The following is a 26,132-nucleotide window of genomic DNA, read 5'->3' as shown; positions in this document are numbered from 1 at the left end:
AGACAAGCAAGTTTTCCGAAGAAATAGAGAAGGTCTCGAAGTCTTTCCCAGTAAACTCAAAGTCAAACGGTCTACCAAAGAGATGATCAACATAACCCAGCTTGTAGAAATCGGCTTGACTCTGAACAAGCGAAGCCTCAAGCCTAGCCTTTTCACTCTTCAACTGATAACCTTGGAGTTCCAACACTTGGGGTTTAAGCCTATCAACGACCTTCTTGAAGTGGATCACTTGATTATAAGTGGCAATCAACTATTCATCATTTGCATAAGCAGCTGAACGAAACTTAGAGATGGCACGCTCAAGATCTTTAATTTGAGGTATGTAACAACCAATCTCCTTCTTTGCACTTTCACATTTAACTTGGATCATGTTAAGCGTAGTCTTCAAATCAACGATCTATTGGTGAACGGTCTTAAGCTGCAGAGAAGTGGAGGCAGAGATATTAAACCCTTTCAAAGCGACTAACTTAGATTCCAACCTTTTGATCTTTTCGGCCGAGGAATAAGCTTTGGTTGCCACAGTCTTTACCACCTCATTGGCAGCCTTGGTATCCTCTTAGTCAAGGAACATAAACTCGGCTACTACAATCCCTGTTTTCTGCATCATAGCAAGCAGACCAGTCCTCCTATATTCGGTTACATGTTTCCCAAAGAAACTTGGGCAAACAAGCCTTTTAATGTCATCAACAACCTTGGCACACGTGTCCATGTCTTTGAGCAGATCTGGCTTCAAAAGTGCACAAATCTTAACAGCCTTCTTAGAAACGAGGGGAGTAGGTTTTAGCACCACTCTAGCAGCATAATCTACCTTATTACTTTTCATAGTGGCAAGTCTCTCCAAAGGTGAACCAGACTTAGCCCCCGACGAATGTTTATCAACAATCGTACTAGCCACCTTTGGCACAAGAAGCGTCATTGGCTCAAATCTAGCTGCCTTATCTTACTTCCCCTTGGAAGAAGTCAAGTCAACCACAAGCTTATCAGCAACAGACAACCTCATCTTTCTCAGTCGGCATCTCTAAAGCAAGTAGGGAAGACCTTTTTTTCCACCTTCATTTGCAACAGGCACCACGACGGCTATCGGACGAGCGAATGCCTCTACCTTGATTCTCTTTATCTCCTCTCTTGGGGGCAGCCCACCTTTCTCCCGGTGAAGAGGGCTACGTAGCCAACACAACTCAAGGTACTCTAAAGGGATACCTAGTGCAACATGAACATTCTTCATATCTGGAGAAGTCTTGGGAGTTAAGCCAAATTTCAAATCTACATTAGTAGATGAGGACAATCAGTAAATCAGAAAGCAGCTCAACAAAAGTATAACACAGCCTAGAGGCTAAGCAGTCTACTTACCGGTGATGAAAATCGTCGCAACATGCAACTCAAGGGAAGAATCAGACTCTCATTTTCCACTTATCTCCAAAGTCTCCTTGGCCCAGTCATGATCTACTTTGCTCAAATGATCGAAAAGCCTATGGCAAGATTGCAGCATAACTAATTTTGAAGTGAACAGCCTTGAAATAACCCACCTTACTTAAAGACCCGCCTTAATGATACAACGACGGTACAGTATCATCACTCTTGTGGCCTAAAAAAGACATGCTCAAAGAAATTCTATGAAGACACGAGGAAAATTCGTTAGACGGCTGGATAAAAAAAATAATAATAATAAGGATAGCAATCAGTGCATCAGGCTCCATGGCCCAAAACCTAAGCCACAGCCCAGATTGCAGGAACTTAGTAACCATGCTAAATCCCACGGCCTGGTCTTTCTCTCTCGGCCGACAGGCCTTGCGTCATAATTCAATTAGAGGGGGGTTAGTGCCCCCACGCCTCCCTTTCTCACTTTTCACATAGGTCGAAGCCCAACCATCTAACCCAGGAAAGAGGCCTGAGCCTCCCTTCCTTCTATACCAACACGGGCCCTAGCCCAGCAAAAAAAAAGAAGGAAAAGAAAAGAAGGATGAGGCCCATGCCACCTCGGCCCAATCCATCGCCAACCTGGCCCATGCTAGGTCCAGCCCAGCACCCTATTAGCTCGGCCCAAGCCGAGCCACTTCTAACCCAACCAGCCATCGCAGCACTGAGCCGACAACAGCAAGCCACCCACGGAAGCCATGTCGTGGCTTTCCAGCCACCTTTTCACACCTTCTCGACCCCCGTTGAGCCAAATTTCAAGCTCCAAGGCTCCCAAAAAATTACAATGACAAAGAAAAATTAATTTTTTTCTTACCTTGGTGCGGTGTGAAGACGAAGAAAGCAACGAAGACGGTCATTTGCACAAGCAAGTGTAGAAGATTGCCAGGGGTGGGGGAACAAATATCCTCTAGCTTTCTTTCTCTTGTAAGGTAGAATGAATTGCTCTCTGAAGTTGATTTAATCATCTGCTTAAGGTGAACTTAAATAGACTTTAGAAGTAATTTATTTCCCTTTCCTAGAAGGATCTAATTTCCAATTAAAGAGGGAATCTACATCAAAATAGGAAGCAATCCTATGTTTCCTAAAACAAGAGAAGATCTTTACACCTGCTACCCTTTCCTACAAGCAGCCCAATAGGTGTGGGGGCATTTGTGGAGCCAAAAATAATCAAGAAAATTATGGAGGTGACACATGGACTCATGGGTGAAAAAGACAAAATTACCCTTGAGACACACTGGGATTCCCACGTGCATGCAATGGACAATAATGGCTCAATCGAGGTCAAAGGTGATCAAAATGGTATTTATTCAAAACCGTCTTATCACTCCTCATCAAATCCTTACCCACAAGGGAACTCCCAATTATTCTTTTCAAATTGGGATTAATTACCAAATTAATTGATTAGTTACCAAATTCATTGCAAGATATTATTTGACATAATATATCTTGCAATTAAAGCAAGAATTCCACCATAAGTGGCTGGTCCCTATTTCTCCAAATAGGGCCGGTCACACCCTTATATATAGCCCTATATTTCTCCAAAAACCTAAGTCAAATCTCTTCTAGAAATTCTCTAAACACTTTCTCTCTAAAATTCTAACTTTGGCATTGGAGACTCTTCGGCCAAAGCCTTCCCATTCATCATGGGCACGTGAGGCTCTTAGCCTTGATCTTCGGTGTTATTGTTTTGCAGGTGCATTTTCGTCCAAGGAAAAGAAGGCAGAAATTTGCATCCACAATATGAGCATTATGAGAGGAATTAACTAACTTGTCATTAGAAGGTGTCGTTTGCAAGTCCATTTTACATGCTTTTGTAATGTTGTATCCTACTTTCCGAATCCCTTTCATCCAACATTTCCTCTATAATTTAGGAAATATATATGATCATTCATGTTTGGTTCTGTAACTTTTCTAGGATCTTATTTTGTAATTTTTTTTAAGTTTCCAAAAACAATAAGAAAATAAGAAAAGCTATATGTAATCACTCATTATCATTGGTCAATTTTTGTTGAGTGAGTATACGAGTTGTTGGTATGTTGGAGCATATACAGAAAATATGGAAATATACACCAGAGAAGTGCAACAATAATCATTATAAAAAAAAAATAACAACAAAAGTGTACAAGAATAATGTGAACTATAATAAATGAGGAAAGAAATACTTATAAACTTGAAGATTAAGACTTGTACAAATGAACAGTTAGTTTTCTCCGAATTACACAATGTCATCATTCATGGTTGATCTTCTTGTTTTAGCTCTGGAACCTTTATTTATTTATTTTCTTCTTACCAATTTAGAACTACACACACGGTACATACACTCTTCCAATATGGAGATATATAATTCACGAATTATTACTCAAGGGAAAAGCCAAGTACAAGGCTACTCTGGGCTATAGTCTAGGTATAGCTCTTGTGGGTACAAACCAATTATTCCCTATATTTCATTTATTTTTATATTCATCTCACTATTAGCCCATGTATTTTTTATTTATTTATTTACTTCATTAACTAAATACTATTTATTTCCTAACAAAATATTTTTTACACTTCATATACTATCCATTTATGGTTAATCGTGACAATAATTACTTACTCTAATAGTGCTTTTAATTCTTTTTAAAAGCAACTCGTTGCATGTTTTAGTTTTTGAATTATTTTATGCATGATTTTTATCTGTTTAAAAAAGTTTTGCAGTGTGTTAACCTGTTTTTGTTTATTTATGTATATATTTGCCATATTAAAGGTTGATGAACATAAAATAATTAGACGAGCTTTGCTTATAAGATTAACGTATAGTCATTTTTTAAAAAATCAACTTTTTTTATACTTCTTAGCTAGCCCACTGGCCGTAAATTTTCTATCTCTGCCCTTACTATTATAAGATAAGTGTGCTAAATGATTTGAGCGTATTCCATTTGATGTTTTTATAGAGATTACAAGTAGTATTTAGATGAAGAACAAACTCTTCAAACCAAGGATAATTTACAGATAATACAAAAGATAAATAACCTATTTAAAATCAAAACACTTGCAACAGATAAGGTTTATCTCAGCCTTCCTGTTTACTGATTTGGTTGCGATCTTCAGGAATGTTGTGGCAGGAACCGTTAAATTCAAACTTGGTTTATCACACCCCCGCAAGCTGAGCAGTCGCCGGCAAACAGGAAGCTTGGATAGAAGATAGTTAAATCGATAAGTAGACATGCCTTTAATCAAAAAATCTACAACCTAATCTTAGGTAGCAACATAGCCCACCTGAAGTTCACAACAAGTAACCTTCTCGCGGATGTAATGGTAGTCCACTTCTACGTGATGGGTCCGTGCATGGAAGACTGGATTGGAGGCCATGGAAATGGCAGAAATATTATCACACCAGATCTTTTGGGGAGAAAGGCGGAGATGAAGGTCATTAACTAGTTTGCGAAACCATGAAATTGTTGCGGCTGTAATTGCAAGCTGACGATATTCAGACTCCGTGCTGGAACGAGAAACACCTCTTTGTTTCTTGGAACTCTAGAAAACAAGGTTAGAATCAAGGAAGATGCAATATCCACCAGTAGAGATACGATCATCAAATCTCCCACATAATCTGAATCTGTAAAGGCAGAAATAGTTAGAGATCCAGGTTTATAAACGAGACCATGGTCAGGGGTGGATTTCAAATAACGAAGAATTCGTTTGACTGCAATCCAGTGTGTAGTGGTAGGTTTGTGCATGAATTGGCAAACTTGATTAATATGTAACGCAATATCAGAACGTATGAACGTGAGATACTGAAGAGCACTGACCACACTACGAAATTCAATAATGTCTGACAGTGGTTTGCCATCATAAAGACTAAGGTGTTTGCCACTGACGGCAGGGTTGGAAACTGGTTTGCAATCAAGCATGTTTATGCATGTCAGGTGATCCATGATGTACTTAAACTGAGATAAATGCATGCCATAACTAGACCGATGGACCTCCATGCCTAAAAAATAATGTAAATGACCAAGATCCTTCATGGAGAAAACAGGACCCATGTCCCGTATTAAAGTATCAATGCGCTGAATATTATTGCCTATGATGAGTAATTAGTAAATAGATTCGAACTGAACCATGACAGTAAACAAAAAGAGAGGAATCCATTTGAGAAGTTACAAACCCAAGATGTTCCAAGTCATTGGAAAAACAGTGAAACCACACCCTTAGGGCTTACTTGAGACCATAGAGAGAGCGTTTCAGTTTACACACATGTGTTGGAAATTGAGAATCCACGAAACTTGTGGGTTGTTTCATATAGACCTCATCAGACAGAGAACCATGGAGAAAAGCATTTTGTACATCCAGTTGTCGAATGGGCCAAGCAATCTATACTGCATGAGCAATGATGAGATGAATGGTGGAATGAGTAACAACGGGACTGAATATGTCCCCATAATCTAGGCCAGGTTGTTGATGAAAACCATTTGCAACCAATCGAGCCTTGAACTTGTCAATTGAACCGCCCGATTTCCGTTTGATTCTGAAAACCCATTTGTTGGGAAAGACATTCATGGAAGGGTGGTATAGAACCAATGACCTGGTGCCAGCACATTCAAGGGCATTGAACTCGTCAACCATTGCAGTTCTCCATTCCTGAAATTTGTGAGCCTAAGTGTAACAAGTGGGCTCAGTCAAAACGTTAGTGGTGGAGGTATGGGCATACTTAGGGTTAGGTTTATGGATGCCATCTCTGGCACGGGTGACCATGGTATGGAGTGGTTGTGAAGTGGACACGGGTAAAGTGGTGGAGAGGATAGGGGATTGTAAAGCTGGTAGGGTAGATGGACTAAGGGTTAAGGTAGGGGTTACGGTAGATGTACTATGGGTTAATGTGTGGGGTAGGGTAGATGAACTAGGGGTTAAGGCTTGGGGTAGTGTAGGTGAGGATGGAGATAAAAGGACATTGGGAGAGGAAAGTGAGTCAGAAGAGGTGGGGAGTTGTGTATTAGAGATGGGAGATAGAGAAAGTTGGGTGTGGGGTAGGGTAGGGGTCGGATGTGATGAGGATGGGGATGGGAAAAATAATTCAGGAGGACTAAGTACAGTAGAAGTACTATTAGGTATGAGAGATGCAGGTGGAGTAGCACTGGACATTTCTTGAAATGGGAAACACTGTTCATCAAAAAGGACATGTTTTGACATAAAAACACAACCCATTGATGGATCAAGACACCTAAACCCGAGTTGATGAAGTGAGTAACCTAAAATATGCATTTCTTGGAACGAAATTGAAGCTTATTAGAAATGTAAGGACGTAAATATGGAAAGCATGGACACCCAAAAACTTTGAGAAATTCATACGATGGTTGCCATTGAAATAATTTCATGTATGGAGAAGTGAGATTGAGAACTTTGGTTGGCAGGCGATTGATTAGAAAATTAGCTATATGAAAAGCCTCAGCCCAATAATTTTGAGTCATGGATGCATAAGCAAGGAGAGTAAGTCCAGTTTCAACCAAATGACGATGTTTTCGTTCTGCCATACCATTTTGTTTAGGATGGTGAGGACAAGTATATTGATGATGAATACCATGTGTTTCCAAGTAATTTTTGAAAAGATTATTAATATATTCACCTCCTCCATCCGTTTGAAAAGTTTGAATTTTACGTTGAAATTTGTTCTCCATTTCAGTTTTATTTGACAAAAGTGGGAAACACGTCAAATTTTAATTTTAAAGGATATAGCCAAGTATATCGAGAATAATCATCAATAAAAATAACAGAGTAATGAAATCGTGAAATTGACAAAGTTAGGGATATCTATACATCGGAATGGATGAGTTGTAAAGGAAAATGTGATATAGAATTAGATAAAGGAAACGGCAATTTCTTACTTTTGCCCAGAAGGCATAAATGACAGACAAAAGTTAAAGACTGCCTAGTAAGAGGCAGTTGACTAGTGGACACTAAATGCTTTAAAATAAAAGATGATGGATGACCAAGTCTTGAATGCTAGACACAATCATCAACTTTGACTCCTATGCACACAAAGAATCCATGGCTTTTATTGGAATTAAAACTTGCATATGGATATAGTCCAGTGTTACTCCGGCCTGATAAAAGGATCTTCCCCGTTCAGATATCCTGAACACGAAAAAAATGTGGGTGAAGGAAGAAGAAACAATCATTGTTAGAAGAAAATTGATTGATAGATAAGATATTTTAAGAAGCATTGGGACAGTATAAGGTATTAGAAAGAGTGTAAGATTTAGTGGGAAAGTGTAGGTAGGAGGTTCCTATGTGAGAAATGTTCAAACCTAGACCACCATTAACGCCATTGACGTGATCGGAGCTGGTATACACCTGTGCATTGGTGAGTTGGCCAGGATTGTTGGTTATGTGGGCATTGGCATCGGAATCGAGCAACCAAGTTGTTGGAACAGTGGGTGTTAAGGCACTACGAGGAGTCTGAGCAGCTAAAGCCGTGAGGCAAGCATTGGGAACACGACTTTCATAGGCGGTATTCATGCGATTGTAACAAGTGATGGCAGAATGGCCATTGCGGTAGTAGATTTGGCACCGGAGAGGAGGACGGTCTGCAGAAGAAGGGCCTACACCAAGGACTCCTACACGACCTTAAGAAGACCCGCAGCACTGCCATGAAGGCGAGGAAGAAAACCAGTGCGTCCACCATCGCGGACACCACCAGATCGTCCACCACCACGTCCACAGTTGGCAACCATGGCAGTCATAGAAGGAAGAGAAGTGTCTTCAGTCAAAGGAAATGTGAGATGACGTCTTTCAGCATTGAGGAGCAGTGCAGCCAACGCTGCATAAGAAATGGGAGTTTCACGGGCTTGGATAGATGCCACAATATTCTCATACAAAGGGCCAACGTTGTTCAGAATGGTAGCAATCAAATCAGCATCAAACATGGGAACACCAGACAAAGCTAATTGGTCAGCCAAATTATTAATTTTATCCAGAAAGTCAGAAATGCTAAGGTCCCCGCGACGAAGGTTGAGGAGTTCACCACGTAGTTGAATAACGTGATTATGAGAGGAAGGTGCATACCGTTCCTACAAGGCTGTCCAAGCTTCGGCAGCACTAACACACTTGACAACAACATGCATGACAAGAGGAAAGAGGGAACTGGTGATCCACGAAAGCACCATCTGATCTTGCTGAATCCAGGGTTCAAAAAGAGGATTGATGACATCAGTAAGGTGACCATCATCATCAATCAAAAATGCAGTGGACATTGTGACGTGCCATCGACAAAGGGCATGAGGCTTCGACTTCGAAGTAAAGGGACAAACTGGGCGCACCACAAAGGATAATTGTGATGATCAAGTTTCAAGGGTAAGAAGGCAGAAACATTAGGGAGAGGAGTGGCAGCGGAAGAGGCCATGAGGATTGAGAAGGAAAAATGTCGTGAGACAGTGGAGAGGATGATACCATATAAGATAAGTGTGCTCAATGATTTGAGCATATTCCATTTGATGTTTTTATAGAGATTACAAGTAGTATTTGGATGAAGAACAAACTCTTCAAACCAAGGATAATTTACAGATAATACAAAAGATAAGGTTTATCTCAGCCTTCCTGTTTACTGATTTGGTTGCGATCTTCAGGGAATGTTGTGGCGGGAACCATTTGAATTCTAACTTGGTTTATTAATTATTACTAGTTGGACTAGCAACGCACAATTTCATAACTAAAGGTTGTGCCAACATAAAATAGTTGGTCTAGCGGCCCACACCTTTCGCATTTGCATGGTTACCGTCATCATCAAACCTAAATCGTATTTAGAATAATGAGACCAACATAAAATAGTTAAGATGCTTCCTTGACCAAAGGTTGTGCCTACATTTTGTTTGTTCAAAAATAAATAAATAAAATGATTATTGACTCATTTGGTAAGTGCTTTTATGTGACATCCCGTCCCGGGATTATTAACACGTACGTGTGGAATTACAATTTTGCCCCTAGTGTGTTTTCGTCACTTAGTGGGGTTGTTTTGTGTGTTGTGGCATGTGTTGGGCCACACACACACCTGCACACTCTCTGCCCTTCCCTTTCCCTCTGTCTCTCTCCCTCCCGTGTCTCTCTTTCTCTCCCCCGAGCTCCCACTACCCCTGTAAACGTACGGACATAAACCAAGGACCTTTAAACCGTAGCAGATCGAGGAAACCAAGAGTGCAGTTGTGATCGTGAGGTCGAGGGGAGCACGAATATACCACTTGCAGGTAAGAACTTCGACGTTTTCACGTCGATATCGCGATGTCCGTTTTGAACACTGTTCATGCAACATTAATTTACTTAGTTTTTGGACATTTGAAGCTTGTAGGTGGGTTGGTGAAGTCCTAAGGAGCGTCGGAGTAGCTCGTTGGACGAAGTTGGACGTCGGGAAGGCCTGGTTCGAAGTTGGCCGGTTTTTGAGTTTGGGGACAGGTATGATTGCGTAACTTTTAGCCTTTAAAAGTGGTCCAACGTGATTCTACTAGTTTAGGGCTTTCTTTTGGTCCAAGAATCATAGAAAATGGTTGAGAAACGAAGGAGATTAGTGAGTTTGAAGTTTTCCAGTTTTCCGGCCAGTTTTCCGGTGACCGGAGTCCGGCGAAGGTCGGCCGGAGAAGAAAGGAGAATATTCCGTTAAGTTTAACGGAATATTCCTAACGGCAGGGGTTAAGTTTAACGGAATATTCCGTCAGGTTAACGGAATATTCCTGACGGCGTCTGTTGACACCGTCAGTGTGCTTGGCACGTGACCGCGCGTGGGGGCGCGTGGGTCCGTGCCTGTTCTGGCGCGTGGGGGCGCGTGCGGGGTCCAAAAATTATTTTAAAAATATGGTTGTGATCCTGAGGTTGTGTAGAGCACGTCGGTATATTCATTTGTCCATTTTGAGCAATGTATGAGAAGTTATTACGAGAAACGAGTTATGTGCTTTAAAGTTAACGTTTTTATAGTTGTTTCGCATCTAGGTGACACGTACCCAGAGGACGAGCGTGCACATGCGAGACAGGGGGGCTACGACCCTTCTACATACCAGTGAGTGGGCTTTTGTTTTCCGTATATACCTATATACATTTATATTCCCAGAAATTGATTTAAAAAGGGTTATTTGCCTTATGCCATGTACTTTATTATTTATCGTTTATGCATCGTTGCATGCATCATTTGTGGCATACATATACATATGCATATGTCATATATATTTATGTGTGGGTGCTGTGGAGGCATAGGTAAGTGCCAGGTAAGCGTTAATTAACGATTGCATTACATAGTGTTTAGAGATGCTTAGAGAGCTCATAACCTACACCCCCAGTGTTAGTGCTCCCGCCCAGAGTAGGGCACAGTCCTTCACGTGTTGTTCACCTCCCGCACCATACGCTCAGCTTGGATCCAAGTTAGGTGCATAGGCCTGTCGTACAGACCACAGTAGGTGGTTCCGACTCGTAGATGACCCGCGATTATTCGCACAGCCTTCACGTGATCGTAGCACTAGAGCGTATATACATGTTACACCCAGGCCTGTCGTACAGACCCCTTTAGGTGGTTCCGACTCGTGGGTAGGTTTATTTGTGAGATTGATATTTGAGCTCTATATACAGCCGTACAGGTCACGTTAGGTGACTCCGGCTGCCAGAGGATTGGGTGATTGATACGACTCACACCTGAGCACTTGCATATCATTAGGAGATTTTGACATAGCATATATTGAGCATGATTGGCATACCCTTGAGCATGTTTGGGCATATCTATACATACGTACATATGTTATTTTTCTGGGAAGTATACAGGTTTTACGGCGAGGGGTTAGATTGTGTTTTGCTAAATGGTTTTCAAAGAGCTTTGTTTTTGCCCACTCACGCTTTTGTTTTACGCCCCTCCAGGTTCTAGTTGCTTAGCCGTTGCGGTGGTTTCCCTTGCGAGCTTTTCGGCGTTCTGACAGACACTCCACATTGTAGGGTCGCCTTCGGGCGTACTACTGTTGTTGTTTTATTTGGACTGCTATAGACCTGCTCTGAATTTGTATCACACTAACTAGCACTTATTCTAGTACTAGAATGCTAGTTTTTAATTATTCATACTTTTTTTTATTACTACTCTATTAGCTTCCGCACGTGCACATGGCTACGTCGCCTTTGTGTGACGGCCAGCACGCTCCTATCTCGGTCGGGGTGTGTCATTTTATATATCTGAAAGTGTTTTTAGAATAAATGTTTTTGGGTTCCAAAAGCACTTGAAGTTCTTCTTGCTAAAAGCAGATGTTATGTGCTTCTTGCTGGAAGTACTTTAAATGTTTTTTTAGAATTAACTTGCAATTTTTAACTAAGATTTGGTTCTAAAAACATTTTATCTAAAAGCATTTTCAGTCTTTTAGAAGCACTTGACAAACGAACCCTAGATCTTTGTGATGGTTCCCTTTGGCCAATGGCCACTAATATTATTTATTATCTCATTATTAATATAACTATTTCATTCCCTTATAAATCAATTTAGCATACGTATTATATAAAGTAAATTAATATTAATGTTCTAACTGTTAATACAAACAACGCCATCACAATTTCAAACTAAGTTTTTCAAATTTAAATAATGAGTAATGCTAGAGAATTAAATTTATAAATAAAAATTACAAATTAAATAAGAGAATTTTAATGAAAAGTTCCTGATACTGTTCACTTTAACGAAAAACCACATTTTTACACTAAAAAGTCAATCTTGGTACTATTCACTTTACCTTTTATTTTGTCATTATCGTTAAAACTCAAAATTTTCAAACATTTTTCCTATTAAATAATACCTCATCAATAATTTTAATTATGAGCCATGCAAGTAAAGTGATTACAAATTTGGTAAGCTAGACTAGCTGATTGATGGTCGTACTTAATAAAAAGAAAAGGTTTGATAGATTCGCGGGTTGTACAAATCAAACCAAAAGGAATATAGATAAATGAATAACAATGGTGTAGTGCATCCAATACTGTCACCTCAATGTGTCTGTGTATATATATATAGGTCAAAAACTTTGAGCTTGTGGCTCCCGCCAATGTTACACATACACACCCCATATAGCCAGATACTATTACTGTAAATCATGCACTACACATTATTCCCATGTTCAACGAATTTAAGTCACATCCAGAGAGACTAGACTACTTGTTTTTTTTTTTTTTCTTTTTCACAGAAGTATAATGAACTTCATTCATGAGAGATTTTTTCAAGTATAAGGTATTCAAGCAGTATTTTACATGTCCTAATATAAGCAAAAAAATGATATCTTTTTTTCGTATCTCTCCACTAGTATTATAACACATACAGTACCCGTTTAAGTACCGAATATTTTGAAAATTTTCTCTGTCTATACATGTAATTTGGGAATGGGAATTTTTCGTATGTTATCTTATCTACCATTACTCCTTAATCAAAAGCATTTGTGAAAATCCAAAGCGTTTCTAGAGAAGCAACGGAAGAAGTATTCAAGTGTTTTTTAATGAGTCAATTGAACGAAAATAACGGAGTCCTTGTTAATCCTATGGAGATGGTTAACTTGGTCAGGAAGCAAATCCTTGAATTTCGAGTTGGTCAAGGGGGTAAGAGGGTAGAAACTGGAGAACATGAGACTGAGAACGCAGTGAACTTTGCGGGTCAACCGGTTAGGTGGAGGAGACCAGCGTTTGGAGTGCTAAAGATCAATTTTGATGGGGCTTGGTGTGGGACGACTCGAAAAGGTGGCTATGGGTGGGTACTGCGGGATTTTGCTGGGATGCTGCAAGCGGCTGGAGGTGTGGGAGGCTTGATCTTCAGTACAGCGGCAATGGCAGAAGCTGCTGCAATACGTGCTACGGTGCAGGTGTGTATTGAGTTGGGATGTCAGGATGTGGAGGTTGAACCAGATTCTCGGATGCTCATTCGAATGCTTAATGGGGAATATGCGATTGATGGTACTTTGGAGTGCTTTATTTATGATATTGGGTTGTTGGTATCTCAATTAGGAACGGTGAGGTTTGTGTTTGTTAAGTAGGAAGGAAATGCCGCTACTCACGCTATGGCTTCATATGTTGCCTCACATGGAGGTGTTTTCCGTTGGGATGCTTTGGGTCCAGAGTTTTTATTTAATATTCTAACGAAAGATGTAAACGTTTCTATTAGTATTTAATAAAGTCTACCGTTTGACCAACAAACAAAAAAAAAAACTTTATTGTGCCTCTAATAAAAGATTTTCTAGCATAAGCGATTGTGTTCTTGTTGATGTTGTTCCAGCATTAAAAATTAAATTCTAATTATTTATAATAGCTTAAAGCTTATGTGGCATTCATAGAGAGAGAAAGAGAGAGAAGGATAGAAGAATCAAGTTTTAACTACATATAATGATAGCCATGTGGCCACTTAGTACTACGGTCTAGTGATATCTTTTTCACTTGTAAGTGAGAGATCTTAGATTCGATTCTCATCAAATACGAATTTAAACCATATTATTACTAGCCTATTGTGAGGTTTAGCCCATTCCTCCCACCCCTTTAGTGTATATAATATCTTTTATTTTGAAAAATGACAACCATGCGGCCTTCATAATTGACCTATATCTAATTATTAAAATATAAGATAAAAGCAAGGCATGAGATCTTCGCCTTCTCCTACTGACTGTGTTTTGTGTACACTCGGTAGTTCCCAGTTCTCTCTAGGTTCTCATCCTTCATTTTCACTTCTCATTAATTCAAATCTTTGTTATTTTTTATTTTTGATGACACACCCCGACCGGAGTCGAGGCATGCTGGCCGACACCCGAAAGTGACGTAATTAAAAAGGAAAGTGAAGCATAAAAATATGCATAAATTTAAACCAAAGCTAACATTTATTTAATCTAAAGTAGATAGTGCGCAATAGTGGGAAGAACCCATAAAACATAAGTGTTCAGAGCATAGATGACAGTACGACATAAATAGAACAGTCGAATCTAGTAAGGTACTTATTACACAACAAGAAATAAGCTCCTACATTTATTTATGGAAATGTCAGAACTGCTAGAGATTCCTCGTACGCCACAAAGAATTCAGCTAACCAAGTTCTGGAGGGGCAAAAAACAGAAGAGTGAGTGGGCAAAAACAAAGGTTTATAGAACACATTTATTTTTCTGAACATACTAACCCCTCGCCATAAACACATGTATAGTTTCCAGAAAATCATACTACATATAAGTATGAAATCAAATGCAAATCAACAATAATTCCATAAATAAGCTAACCATAATATCGCAACCGTAGCATAAGAAAATCAGATGCTCATCAATCTATGCTAACACACAAGTTGATGCAGAGGGATTCTGACATGATCAGGATTGGGTGTAATCATAATATACGTTCTAGTACTACAATCACGTAAAGACTGGTGCTAGGCACATCACATACGAGTCGGAGTTGCCTATTACTACATGTACGACAAGACTAGCACCTACAATGGATCCAAGGTAAGCTTGCGGTGCGAATGTGAACATATACGTGAAGCCAGGCCCTGGCGCGGGGCGGGTACTACACCGGTGCAAGCATGCATGATGAGCAAGTATAATGTATATGAAAATGCCATGACAATATATAAATCTCAACAATAATGGCATTTTTAAAATTAAATAAAAGATGGCATGATAGGTGTAAAATCAATCTAAAAGCAATTGTGGAAACTATAAAACTTTATATATAATATATAAAAACAAATGCCTACTCACTGATATGTAATCAGATCGTAGCTTCCTTGCCTTGCTTGTCCACATACCTCATCTGGGTAATTCTCTCCTATATGAGAAACAACTATACTAATCAATTAGGACATACACTAAAAGGCCAGGAAAATCCCCCATAGTTTGCTCAAACAAAGGGTTTAAATATACAAAAACATTCTACACAACGTCACTGACCCGTACACGACAACCATTAGTCGCCACAAGGCCGGACGCGTCCTCACGGGCCGCCAGCTCGTGGCCACACGCGCAACCCCCTCATAGGCCATGCCCTTGCATGCGCTGGTAGATTCCCAGGGAATATTCCATCAGAATTGACGGAATATTTCGTTAAGTCTAACGGCGTCACCTAACAACGTCAAAATATTCCGTTAACTTTAACGGAATATTCTCCTTCTTCTCTAGTTGTCCTCCCCTATCTGGTTCACCGGATTCTGGAAAAAGTCGCTAGATTTCTGGAAATTTTTTAAAACTTCATATCTTCTTCATTTCTCAACCATTTTTTATGTACTTTATATGGAAATGAAGTTTATAGAACAAGTCTATACCTTTTGGAAGTCCAAAAAGTGGACGGAAATGGACTGAAATTAGCTCGAAGCTCTCGGACCTATTTTCAACTCCTTGAAACTGCGTGTTTTGACGTTGGCTTAGCTTTAAGCTTGAACTAGAGACCTCGAGGAGTTGTGTGGATGCTTCCAAATCTTCCAAAATCTTGTAACAAGAACATGAAGTCGTCGGGGAACTCACACCCAAGTCGGAGCTCCGAGTTGGAAGCTTAAACATCACCATTTTAGGATCGGTTTGTACGGATAGTTATTGCAAAGAAGGGAGACAAGGCGTGAAAGATGAGAGAACGAGAAGATGAGAGAGAGAGGTTTTCTGATTGGACAAAAGAGAGAGAGAGAGAGAGAGAGAGAAAGAGAGGTAGAGAAAAAGAGATAAGCTGTCTGATTGGGTGAGAGAAATAAGGAGAGTGACCGATTGGTAGTGAGATAAGGTCACGGGACCCCCTTTTTTTAAAGGGAGAAAGTGATAAGATTTTGTATAATTCAAGGTACACGAAATCTGTCTTCTTATAAAAAACAGTAGTTCTAACACTAAATAATTAACACACACGTGTACAATTCTACCTGTAGTTAACGTACCTTAACTAAGCATAACTTTTTCGTCACAATTCCGACTTGGGCCTAACTCATGCTCACGCATTCGTAACAATGAGTACTATTTAATTATGATAATAGGGAAAATAAATTAAAAGTCGAATAACTATGTCCACGTCAGGTTCCACTTTGCCAATAAGGGCATAATCGTCATTTTACATACTCGGGAAGGAAATTATATGGAAAATTAGGGACGGATCGTCACATTTGATTAAGGTCCTTTGTCTTTTGTCCACTTTATTATTTGAATATTAAATTATTTACTTGTCATTATATGTTAATTTTAAAATGAAAAACTTCTTAATCATTTCCAAGTATATCTTTTTCTATATTTTCAATATGTTTCTATTTTTATTTGTACACATTTTATAAGTTTGTACCAATATTCTTTTTAGTTTTAATTTGCACCAAAAAAATTTAATATAATATGTACCCATATTAAAGAAACAAGGTTTCATTCTATTAATTAGTTGATTAGAGATCAGATGTGACAGCCCGTTCCAGATTTTCAAACCGTAGGGGTGAAATGACAATTTTGCCCCTAGTATGTTTGTTTCGTTGTGTGGTTGTTTTTTAGCTTAGTTTGGCTAGTTGTGGACCACACACACTTCCCCATACACCTCCCTCACCCTTTCCTTGCCCTGCACCCTATCCCGAGCCTTTTCTCTCTCCCATTTCTATCCAATACGTATGGACACAACCAAAATCCATTCAAATCTTCACAGATCGAGGAAACAAAGTACATATTCATGCTCGTGAGGTCCGTAGAAGTTTAACCATACCCATTTCAGGTAAGAATACCTTCGTTTTCACGTCGAACTCGGGATACCCCGATTTTGTCACTGTTCATGCACACGTTAATTCTTATGTTTTTGGGAATTTCAAGCTTGTAGGAAGCTTGGTGAGGTCCTTATGAGGCTCGAGGTGGTTCGTTTGAAGGTTTTGGACGTCGGGATCGTGAGATTCAAGGTTGGCCGGAGTTGGTGGTGTTTTCCCGGCGAGATTCCGTGTGTTTTAGCACTTGAAAGTGGTATGGATTTGTTCCTCTCGTTGTAAGCTTCATTTTGGTACCAATTTTGTGAAATTTGGTTGAAAAACGAAGAAGTTACAAGGTTTTGAAAAATTCCCGATTTTCCGGCGCCGTCGTCGGCGCCGGAGCCTCGCCGGAGAAGACGACGGAATATTCCGTCAGTTTGGACTGAATATTCCTAACGGCGTTAACGGAATCCGTTAAAGTTAACGGAATATTCCTGACGGCGTTAACTGACGCCGTTAGTGTGCCAGGCATGTGCCTGCGCGTGGCCGGCGCGTGCGACGGTGGAAAATTTTTCTAAAAATATGGGGATGTTCCTGAGGTTGAGTAGATCACGTTGGTGTATTCATACATCCCATTTGAGCTATGTATGAGAAGTTATTTCATAAGGTCGGTTATGTGCTTTAAAATTAACGTTTTTATAGTTGTTTCGCATATAGGTGAAACCTATCCCGAGGATGAGCGCGGTCACTCGAGGCAAGGGGGTTACGACCCTTCTACATACCAGTGAGTGGGCTTTTGGTTTTCCGTATATACCTATATACTTATACTTTTCCCAGAAAGTGAAATGAAACGTTATTCGTTTATATGCCATGCTTATTGTTTGCCATTTATTTACGCATTATTAGTTGCATATATATATATGTGTGTGTGTGTATTGGTGCTGTGGACGCACAGGTAAGTGCCAGGTAAGTTACGGTTTATGCTTATGTTTAGTAGTGATTTGAGATGCATAGAGAGCTCATAACCTGCACCCCCGGTGTTAGTGCTCCCGCCCAGAGTTGGGCACAGTCCTTCACGTGATGTTCACCTCCCGCACCACACGCTCATCTTGGATCCAAGTTAGGTGCACAGTCCTGTCATACAGACCACTTTAGGTGGTTCCGACTCGTAGGTGACCTGCGATTATTCGTCCAGCCTTCACGTGATCGTAGCACTTGAGCGTACTTATATTACACACAGTCTTGTCGTACAGACCACTTTAGGTGGTTCCGACTCGTGTGCAGGTATAGTTAGTGAGATGGAGATCTGAGCTCTAGATTCAGCCGTACAGGTCACGTTAGGTGACTCCAGCTGACAGATTACATGACATTGATTTGATATTACTTGAGCACTTGCATTTTACTTCGAGGCTTTGACATGGCATATTTTCCGAGCATGATTATATATATATTTATATTATGTTTCTGGGAAGTATACAGGTTTTACGGCGAGGGGTTAGAATCTGTTTTTGAAATGGTTTTTGAAAAGCTTTGTTTTTGCCCACTCACACTTTCTGTTTTACGCCCCTCCAGGTTCTAGTTGGCTAGCACTTTTGGTGGCTCCCCAGAGGATTCCCCGGCAGTTCTGACAAATTATCACCAATGTAGGACCACCTTTGGGTGTGTTTATGTAGTATCGTTTCTCCCGGACTGCATTAGGTCTTCGTGCTCTGAACTTTGTTTTCACACTTACGCTTGCACATGTATGTTCTTACGTTGTGTAAAGCTGTTGGTTTTTGTTTATTCGTACTTTTATTATTATTTTATTAGCTTCCGCACTGTGCACATGGTTACGTCACTTCCACGTGACGGCCAGCATGCCCTGATCTCGGTCGAGGTATGTCATCAGAACTAAAATAACACTAAAATTTATCATTAATTAAGCCAAAACAAAAATATGCGAATAATATATGGCCAAATAATAAAGTTTTTATTGAGTTTTAACTAAATTATGTTTTATTTTTTACTTTGATATTAAATTCAAAAAATTAATGGTGATAATTTTTTTTTACACTTAGTAATAGTAACCAAATGACATTTTTTTTTTTTTGAAAAGACTATAATGGTTACTGGTTAATGGTTAAATTAGAAAGTTAATTGTGTTTGAACCTACGCCTAAGCACAATAGCATAACTCATTTCTACTACTGGTAAATGTCACTTGCAAACGACATTTTCATTTTTTTGGTAAAATTGAGGGTCAAAAAGACCCAAGAAAAACAACTAACTATTAACAAAGCGGGTATGAGGAAACCCAACAGCATCCTCAAAGATCAACCTATCCACAAGAGGAGGAGGCTCATATCAAACACATTTTCTTTTCCTCTATAAGAACAACTCCAGCGTTGGAGCCCTCCCCCTAGGCGATTCACTATTCAATCCACCTTATGAACAGTAACTGCCCTTAATGAACAGTAATAGCCCTGGCAATAGCCTTTGCATCTCCACTGTTACACTTCAATAGCCTTGGCAATAGGCAATAAAATATTAATATTTTATTTATTTATAAAATAATACAAAATAATTTTAATTGTAAATTTGGGTATCAAATAAATAATATATTGTTACCTGATCCGAGTAATTTTCCCCACTTCGAATATTACTACTAGCTTGTGCCAAGGTGTCTCTCCACGTACTAAACGATTGGCTAAGTAATTTCCAACGACTTGACATTGATTCTTTGGTTCTTTTCTCACCAATTTTCTCAAGATAATTGGTATGAATAAGACTCCACATTTCTCGCAACTGCATCTCATTACCCGTAAGCGAACTATGAGTAACTTCAACCTAGCTAGTACACAACGCAACATCTTCAAGAAGCGATCAATTCGTACCTGCATCAGTAGTCATTTTGTTAAAAAAAAAATGGATTAAAACTTTGAGACAAAGAAAAGAATGTGATTGAAAGTAGTTGAGAAAATATGAAATTGTTGTGTAAGGTAGATGATAATGAGAAGGTATTTATAGAAAAGTAAAAACAATTTTTTTAAAAACATTTCAGATTTTTTTTTAATTTTTTACAACTTTTTCCAATTTTTTTTAAATTTTTATTCAACTAATTAATTTCTGCCGTTGGATATAAAAAAATTTGAATTCCAACACTCCAGATTGTGCCACGTGTCACAACGGTAACTTTTCTTAATTTTAAAACTATTTTTTCTTTTATTTTTTTATTTATAAAGCATATTAATATCCATCGTTGATCTCAGATCGAACGGTGGATATTAAATAAAACTTTTTTTTTTTTACCGTTGAGATCGAACGGTCCAAATTAAAGATTTGTTGAGATTGAACGGACCGTGGGAAGCCACGTGGCTTCCCAACAGTAACTGAAAAAGCACTGTTTTTTTTTTATTTTGTGTCGGCGACGCGCCCCCACACGCGAGTGGGGTGCACGCGCCTGACAGAAAAAAAATTAAAAATGGCCTGACGTCACATTCATTCGGGCTCTCGAGCTGGCAATTCTCCACGGGCTCAGAGCTCGGACCTCCACCTCCACTCGGGCTCTCCAACGCTGGAGCCGGTCCACAGGGCCTCGGGCCCCTTTTCTCTGGCCTGTCCCTCGAGCACCCAGCAACGTTGGGCTTGCTCTAACGTCCATGTGAGTTGAAGGTGGGCCCAACTCCACAGACCCCACATACCATCCATAACCAAAACCTTAATCACTTGCCGAAAAAGCCATTAAACAATAATTAGCACATGGTTAAAACAGCTCGATCAGAGTGAGTTGAGTTAGCGGTAAAAGTAGGTCCGCCCCCTTCTCTTAACTTTGCTACGCTTTCCCTTTCTTCTGCTGCTCTGTGCCTGCTTCTGTTTTTGCTTTTGCGTCCCTGAAACTGAAAACCAACGCAAACCAACCAAACCCATCTCTCTCTCCTCTCCCCGAGCCTTTATAACCCTCCTGCCATGAATTCCCAGCACCGGCAACGGAACCACAGAGCTGCCGGAAACTGACCGAGAACCAAAACGACCCCGTTTGGACAAACGCACATTGTACTGCTTGAAAATGGTGCAAGAAGGCTGTGGCGGAGGACATGCAGAGGTGGAGAGCTGCGGCGGCCGCTCGGTTGTGGTGGGGGTGAAGCTGGACTCGAAGAGCAGGGAGCTGCTGACGTGGGCTATGGTTAAGGTGGCTCAGCCTGGTGACCGTGTGATTGCCCTCCATGTGCCCGGTAAAAATGGATAGTAAAATTTGGGTGAAATCTTTTGGTCGGGTGGAGTGGAAGTTTACTGGTTTTGTTGAATTGGGTAATTGCAGAAATTGTTGATCGAGATGGGAAGTCGTCGCTTCTCTCCCTTGTCAAAGCGTTTGACTCTGTTCTTGCAGTCTATGATGGTTTCTGCAACTTGAAGCAGGTTACTTTCTCGCTATTTTTTGTTGTGGTTTTCGTTAAGATTTTGTTTTCCTTTTGTATAATTTTGTCATACCCTCTGTTTGTTTCCTGAGAAAATGAAAAATGTTGCGACTTTAGAGTGAAAAATTTGAGTTCTAACCAGTTGGAGGGTCGATCATTTTTTTCAGTGCCAGAAAGTTAAAGAGTTGGGATTTTTGTTGAAAACTTTTACAGGTGGATCTCAAGCTCAAAATCTGCAGAGGAACATCAATCAAGAAAATATTAGTTCGGGAAGCGAATTCGTATACTGCAAGTAAGGTTATAGTTGGAACTGCTCAGAACCACCATAAAATCCGGTCATCGACTGCCGTGGCCAAATACTGTGCCAAGAAACTGTCTAAGGATTGTGGGGTTCTTGCTGTAAATAATGGGAAAGTTGTATTTAACAGAGAATGCTCTCAAGCAAATTACGGTAACCCCCAAGGTATTTAGATTTTGGACTTTTGGCTGAAATAATCAGCTTTTGGCATTTGTTTGCCGAAATGATCCATTTTTAGCAGTTGCTGTTATATGATCGATACGTCTTTGATATATGATTTATATGCCGTCGGTAGCTAATTTTGATCATTTCAGCAACCAAAATGTCAAAAGTGGATCATTTTAGCTAATTGCTCTTAGATTTTTCTAGTTTTGGGTTCTTTCAATGGTTTTTGAGTCTGTAATTTGTTTAAGGTGGGCTTCTGAGTTGAGTACTTGTTTGCAGGAAGCGAAGAGCATCACCGGAACAGTTTGCTCAGCGCATTTCACCGATCAGTGCATAAGTCTTCCAAAGTACTAAATGATGGCGGTGACAGTGTGACCTTAAAGGACACATATTGTCAGGTTAATTGTCAAAAATTGGAGCAGGGCTTAGCCAAAGTTTTCTTGGAATGTTCTGAGTCTGTTGCAACACAGAAATGCTCAGTCTGTTCAGGGCCCTCGGTGGATAGTTCTGGTCATCAATCTGCAGAAGAGTTCTCTGATGACGGTGAAGATAAATCTATGGCTATAGTGCCAGTACAAAAAGAAGAGGCACTAGCAGTGAGCTCAATTTCTATGTTGATCAGAGAATTGCCTGAAGTGAAACCTGGTTGGCCACTGCTTCGACGAGCCGTACTCCCAGAACGACAAATTCCTGAGAGGTTTATGGTCCGGACGATCTCCGTGGTTCAGTGGGCAATGCAGTTGCCCATTAGACAGCATTCAATTGCCAGCAATTTCGATGAAAGGAAAAATAGTTGTGATTCAGATCAACCTTCCTGTTTGAATGGAGAAAGTGGGCCCATTGTTGCAGTGGGTGGCAAGGCAATGATTGCCCCACCTTCACCGGACTACAATTCGAAAGCCCTGCCTAAAGAATTGGAGGGCCTGCATGAAAAGTACTTGGCTACGTGCAGATTATTCACCTACCAGGAACTTCAGTCAGCTACATCATACTTCTTGGCCGGTATGTTGTTCAAGAAGTTCATATGTCAAATATCCTATCCATTTTCCCTGATTTCTATTGATTTGGTTTATTCAAAAATATATTTTCCTTTGTAATCCCAGACAACATCATCGGGAGAGGCGGTAGCAGTCAAGTTTATAGAGGCTGCCTTCCCGACGGCAAGGAACTGGCAGTGAAAATCTTAAAACCATCTGAAGATGTATTGAAGGAGTTTGTTTTGGAGATAGACATCATTACTACCTTAAACCACAAGAACATTATTTCCCTTTTGGGGTTCTGTTTTGAGGATAATAATCTTCTCTTGGTTTACGATTTCTTATCAAGAGGAAGCCTTGAAGAGAATCTCCATGGTATATACTACATATTTCTCTGGCTTTTAGATATTACAATGAAGAGCAATAATTGTTTACTTGCCCTTAATTGCTGTTTGAATTCTAGCTCAATTTACAATTTTTTTCAATGTTCTCCAAATCAGGAACCAAGAAAGATCCACTTGCATGTGGATGGAATGAGAGATATAAGGTGGCCGTGGGTGTAGCTGAGGCCTTGGACTATCTGCACACTGGCAGTGCTCAATCTGTAATCCACAGGGATGTCAAATCATCCAATATTCTACTGTCTGATGATTTTGAGCCGCAGGTACGTCTGATCAGTTTCTTGCTTCTAAAGATGCATTTGTTTGTCAAATTTTCAGTGTTCGTTAATACTATTTCGGCAAGGTTTCTTCAGCTCTCTGATTTTGGACTGGCAAAATGGGTGTCAACCTCCTCTTCGCATATAACGTGCAGCGATGTTGCAGGCACCTTTGGGTTTGTAACTTCATTTCACAGCTTTGCCTTTCATCTTCTCTCTGTAGACTTCCATTTTTCTACAAAGATGAAAAAAAATTCAAATCTAGTTCTTTCTTAAGAAGACATGAAAACTGCGATATACTGATTAGTTAATAACATATTGCATTGTTCTGCAGCTACTTGGCTCCTGAATACTTCATGTATGGCAAAGTAAACGACAAAATTGACGTGTATGCATTTGGTGTTGTACTCCTCGAGCTTCTTTCAGGAAGAAGGCCTATAAGCAGTGACCATCCAAAAGGCCACGAAAGCCTAGTCATGTGGGTATGTCCTCTTTGCCCATAAGGTTTAGCAGTACTCCATGTACCTCTTGATGTTTGTCTCTTAAAAGAAGTTGAATTATTGAAACGTCTTGTACAGGCCAAGCCAATTCTAAATGGTGGGCAGGTATCCCAACTTTTAGATCCGCATTTGGGCAATAACTACGACCAGGGCCCGATAGAGAGAATGGTTTTAGCGGCCACTCTTTGCATCAGGCATGCTCCACGAGCTAGGCCCCAAATGAGCTTTGTAAGTTGGATCTGATCCCTCTTGAGTATCTTTCATCAGTTTATAGCATGCAACGAAAATATCTGAATTAATATTGACAAAATTCTCTGGTTACTTTTGAGCACAGATTGTGAAGCTCCTTCAAGGCGACGCGGATGTGACTAAGTGGGCAAGGCTGCAAGTTCATGCTGTGGAGGAATCTGATGTGCTCGAAAATGAAACATGTCCACATTCAAATCTGCAGTCTCACCTTAACCTTGCACTGCTTGATGTGGAGGATGACTCACTCTCCATGAGCAGCATTGAGCAAACTGTCTCCTTAGAGGACTACCTGAAAGGGCGGTGGAGCCGCTCATCGAGCTTCGACTAACGAATTCACTAGCACAATGCTAGTAATTGCACTTCTCCATTTGTGTGATCCATTTGTATATTAATCCCTCACCAAGAAAAAAAAAAAAAAAGAAAAGTAAAAACAATGGCTTTTACATGTTGTTTGAGTGTTTGGGTTAGAGTTGTTATAGATGGGTTTAGGATGAGAGGTTGTTTGTGTTTGTGCCCTCCTCCTTCCCTAATGGTCATAAAACTAGTCCTTATTTGTTGGACTGGTTTTCCTTGTTGGTGTCTTTTCAGTTTACTTCTTGGTCTCAATTAGACCAAGAGTTGGGAGACTCTTGTAATGTTCAAAGATGAATGTTTTTTTTCCTCTGAGTGAGCAGAAATCTAAATATACGGCTAAAGGAGAAAAATTTACATGAAACTGTTGCTTACCCCTTCTCTGTCTCAAAAAATTCTTGAGCCGATTGTTTACAACCGTGTATTCATTAATGTCTCTCATTACATCACTATACATGTGATGAAAAAGATACACATGCCTATATGTATCCGTGATAATTTATACTCTTTTTTTCGTTTCTATTATCAATGAAAAAGATTCACATGACTATATTTATCATTTTTAACCAAAATTTTACCCTTCATTTCATGAGTATCATTTTTGATAAAATATTTCAAATATATCCAAAATTTCGCTTGAAATTGCCCTTAATACAATGACATCCTTTCAAATATTCTAGGTTGGAATTCATAGTTTGGTGATTGGTAAACAAGTTGCGGACATTGTCGAATTAATGGAGGACACTTTCAAATTCTCACATCTTTCTCTGAAATTCGATCACTAGCCCTAATACAATTTCATTTTTCACAGTAGTGATTGATATATCATAATCCGTTAATTTTTGTTTTCTTCTCTAATGGCCGTGTTTGGTGGTTATGAGATTAGGGTTTCAATATGTCCAGCAAGTCTTTTTTAGGCTATTGATTTGCCCCTCTTGCTACCAAAAAAACATTTGCAGAACTACTGATTCCTATGCAGGTTATTATTGGGGGACAATTTCACTAAACATGATTTATTCCACTATCCCTTAAGAAATTGGACCCAGATGGCAAAAAAACCAGAAACTGAAAATACATGCTGCTTTCCATGGCCTTTCATGGTGTATGGAGATTGGAGAGAATATTTATTTTGCAATGTCATGGGATTTGAGAGTGTTTCATTTCAAGATATTTAAGTCTATTCAAGTTAATTTTTTGCCATATTTGAATTTTTTTATAAAACTGATATTTGTGAATTTGGGGGCTTAATTTTGGTTATAAATCATAAATACTCTAGAAAGAAAGGGTATGCAATGGGTACCTAAGACCATCTCCAATAGAGGGGGCTAAAGGTTCAAAAGTCAAAAATTGGTTTGATTTGCTCAAAAATTCATCTTCAACCAATGATTGGACTATAATTTTATGGTGCCCACCAAACCATTATTTGGCCAAAGGGGCACCAGGCTGGCCAAATGTAACCCTCCTTTTAGCCCTTTTTTTGGGGTTCAGCTCCTCAATCAC

The 26,132-nt window shown here is 39.8% G+C and overlaps 3 protein-coding genes across 7 annotated transcripts; 2 read left to right on the top strand and 1 right to left on the bottom strand.

Moving 5' to 3' along the window:
* The first annotated feature begins 12,926 nt into the window (after positions 1-12,926).
* On the top strand, positions 12,927-13,415 carry LOC103941446. Its single transcript, XM_009351637.1, has one exon. The coding sequence runs from the start codon at positions 12,927-12,929 to the stop codon at positions 13,413-13,415; it is 489 nt and encodes a 162-aa protein (XP_009349912.1).
* Positions 13,416-14,227: 812 nt separating this feature from the next.
* Positions 14,228-16,088, bottom strand: LOC103941443. 3 transcript variants are annotated; one of them, XM_048580594.1, is made up of 3 exons: positions 15,674-16,076; positions 15,114-15,195; positions 14,228-14,459 (listed from the first exon to the last, which is right to left on the bottom strand). In XM_048580594.1, exons 1-3 carry the CDS (start codon positions 15,912-15,914, stop codon positions 14,396-14,398), a joined length of 387 nt encoding a protein of 128 aa, XP_048436551.1. In that variant the 5' UTR covers positions 15,915-16,076; the 3' UTR covers positions 14,228-14,395. The 3 variants fall into 3 exon arrangements, 2 of the variants coding, with proteins under 2 accessions (XP_048436551.1, XP_048436552.1); XM_048580595.1 differs by having other exon boundaries at positions 15,114-15,180; positions 15,674-16,075; XR_666462.3 differs by lacking the exon at positions 15,114-15,195 and having other exon boundaries at positions 15,674-16,088.
* A 4,706-nt stretch (positions 16,089-20,794) lies between these two features.
* LOC103952477 (protein kinase STUNTED-like) lies at positions 20,795-24,996 on the top strand. 3 transcript variants are annotated; one of them, XM_009364066.3, is made up of 10 exons: positions 20,795-21,260; positions 21,338-21,435; positions 21,648-21,897; positions 22,177-22,899; positions 23,001-23,249; positions 23,375-23,538; positions 23,629-23,708; positions 23,867-24,014; positions 24,111-24,260; positions 24,367-24,996. In XM_009364066.3, exons 1-10 carry the CDS (start codon positions 21,086-21,088, stop codon positions 24,607-24,609), a joined length of 2,280 nt encoding a protein of 759 aa, XP_009362341.2. In that variant the 5' UTR covers positions 20,795-21,085; the 3' UTR covers positions 24,610-24,996. The 3 variants fall into 3 exon arrangements, with proteins under 3 accessions (XP_009362341.2, XP_048436481.1, XP_048436480.1); XM_048580524.1 differs by having other exon boundaries at positions 20,795-21,251; positions 23,375-23,708; XM_048580523.1 differs by having other exon boundaries at positions 23,375-23,708.
* Positions 24,997-26,132: the final 1,136 nt, after the last annotated feature.

This window comes from the organism of the source record quoted next, unplaced genomic scaffold, assembly GCF_019419815.1.
Source record: "Pyrus x bretschneideri cultivar Hongxiangsu unplaced genomic scaffold, Pyrus_bretschneideri_v1 Contig15, whole genome shotgun sequence".
Lineage (NCBI taxonomy): Eukaryota > Viridiplantae > Streptophyta > Magnoliopsida > Rosales > Rosaceae > Pyrus > Pyrus x bretschneideri.
This window is presented reverse-complemented; position numbering and strand designations above follow the sequence as displayed.

Coding starts and splice junctions, on each gene's coding strand:
- LOC103952477 (XM_048580523.1), top strand. CDS start 21,086: ATGGTGCAAGAAGGCTGTGGCGGAGGACATGCAGAGGTGGAGAGCTGC. Junction 21,261..21,337: donor CCATGTGCCCGGTAAAAATG/GATAGTAAAATT, acceptor GGGTAATTGCAG/AAATTGTTGATCGAGATGGG. Junction 24,261..24,366: donor CTAGGCCCCAAATGAGCTTT/GTAAGTTGGATC, acceptor TTTTGAGCACAG/ATTGTGAAGCTCCTTCAAGG.
- LOC103941446 (XM_009351637.1), top strand. CDS start 12,927: ATGGAGATGGTTAACTTGGTCAGGAAGCAAATCCTTGAATTTCGAGTT.
- LOC103941443 (XM_048580594.1), bottom strand. CDS start 15,914: ATGGTGATGTTTAAGCTTCCAACTCGGAGCTCCGACTTGGGTGTGAGT. Junction 15,196..15,673: donor ACTTTTTGGACTTCCAAAAG/GTATAGACTTGT, acceptor TGATTAGTATAG/TTGTTTCTCATATAGGAGAG. Junction 14,460..15,113: donor TACGATCTGATTACATATCA/GTGAGTAGGCAT, acceptor TTGCCCCTCCAG/AACTTGGTTAGCTGAATTCT.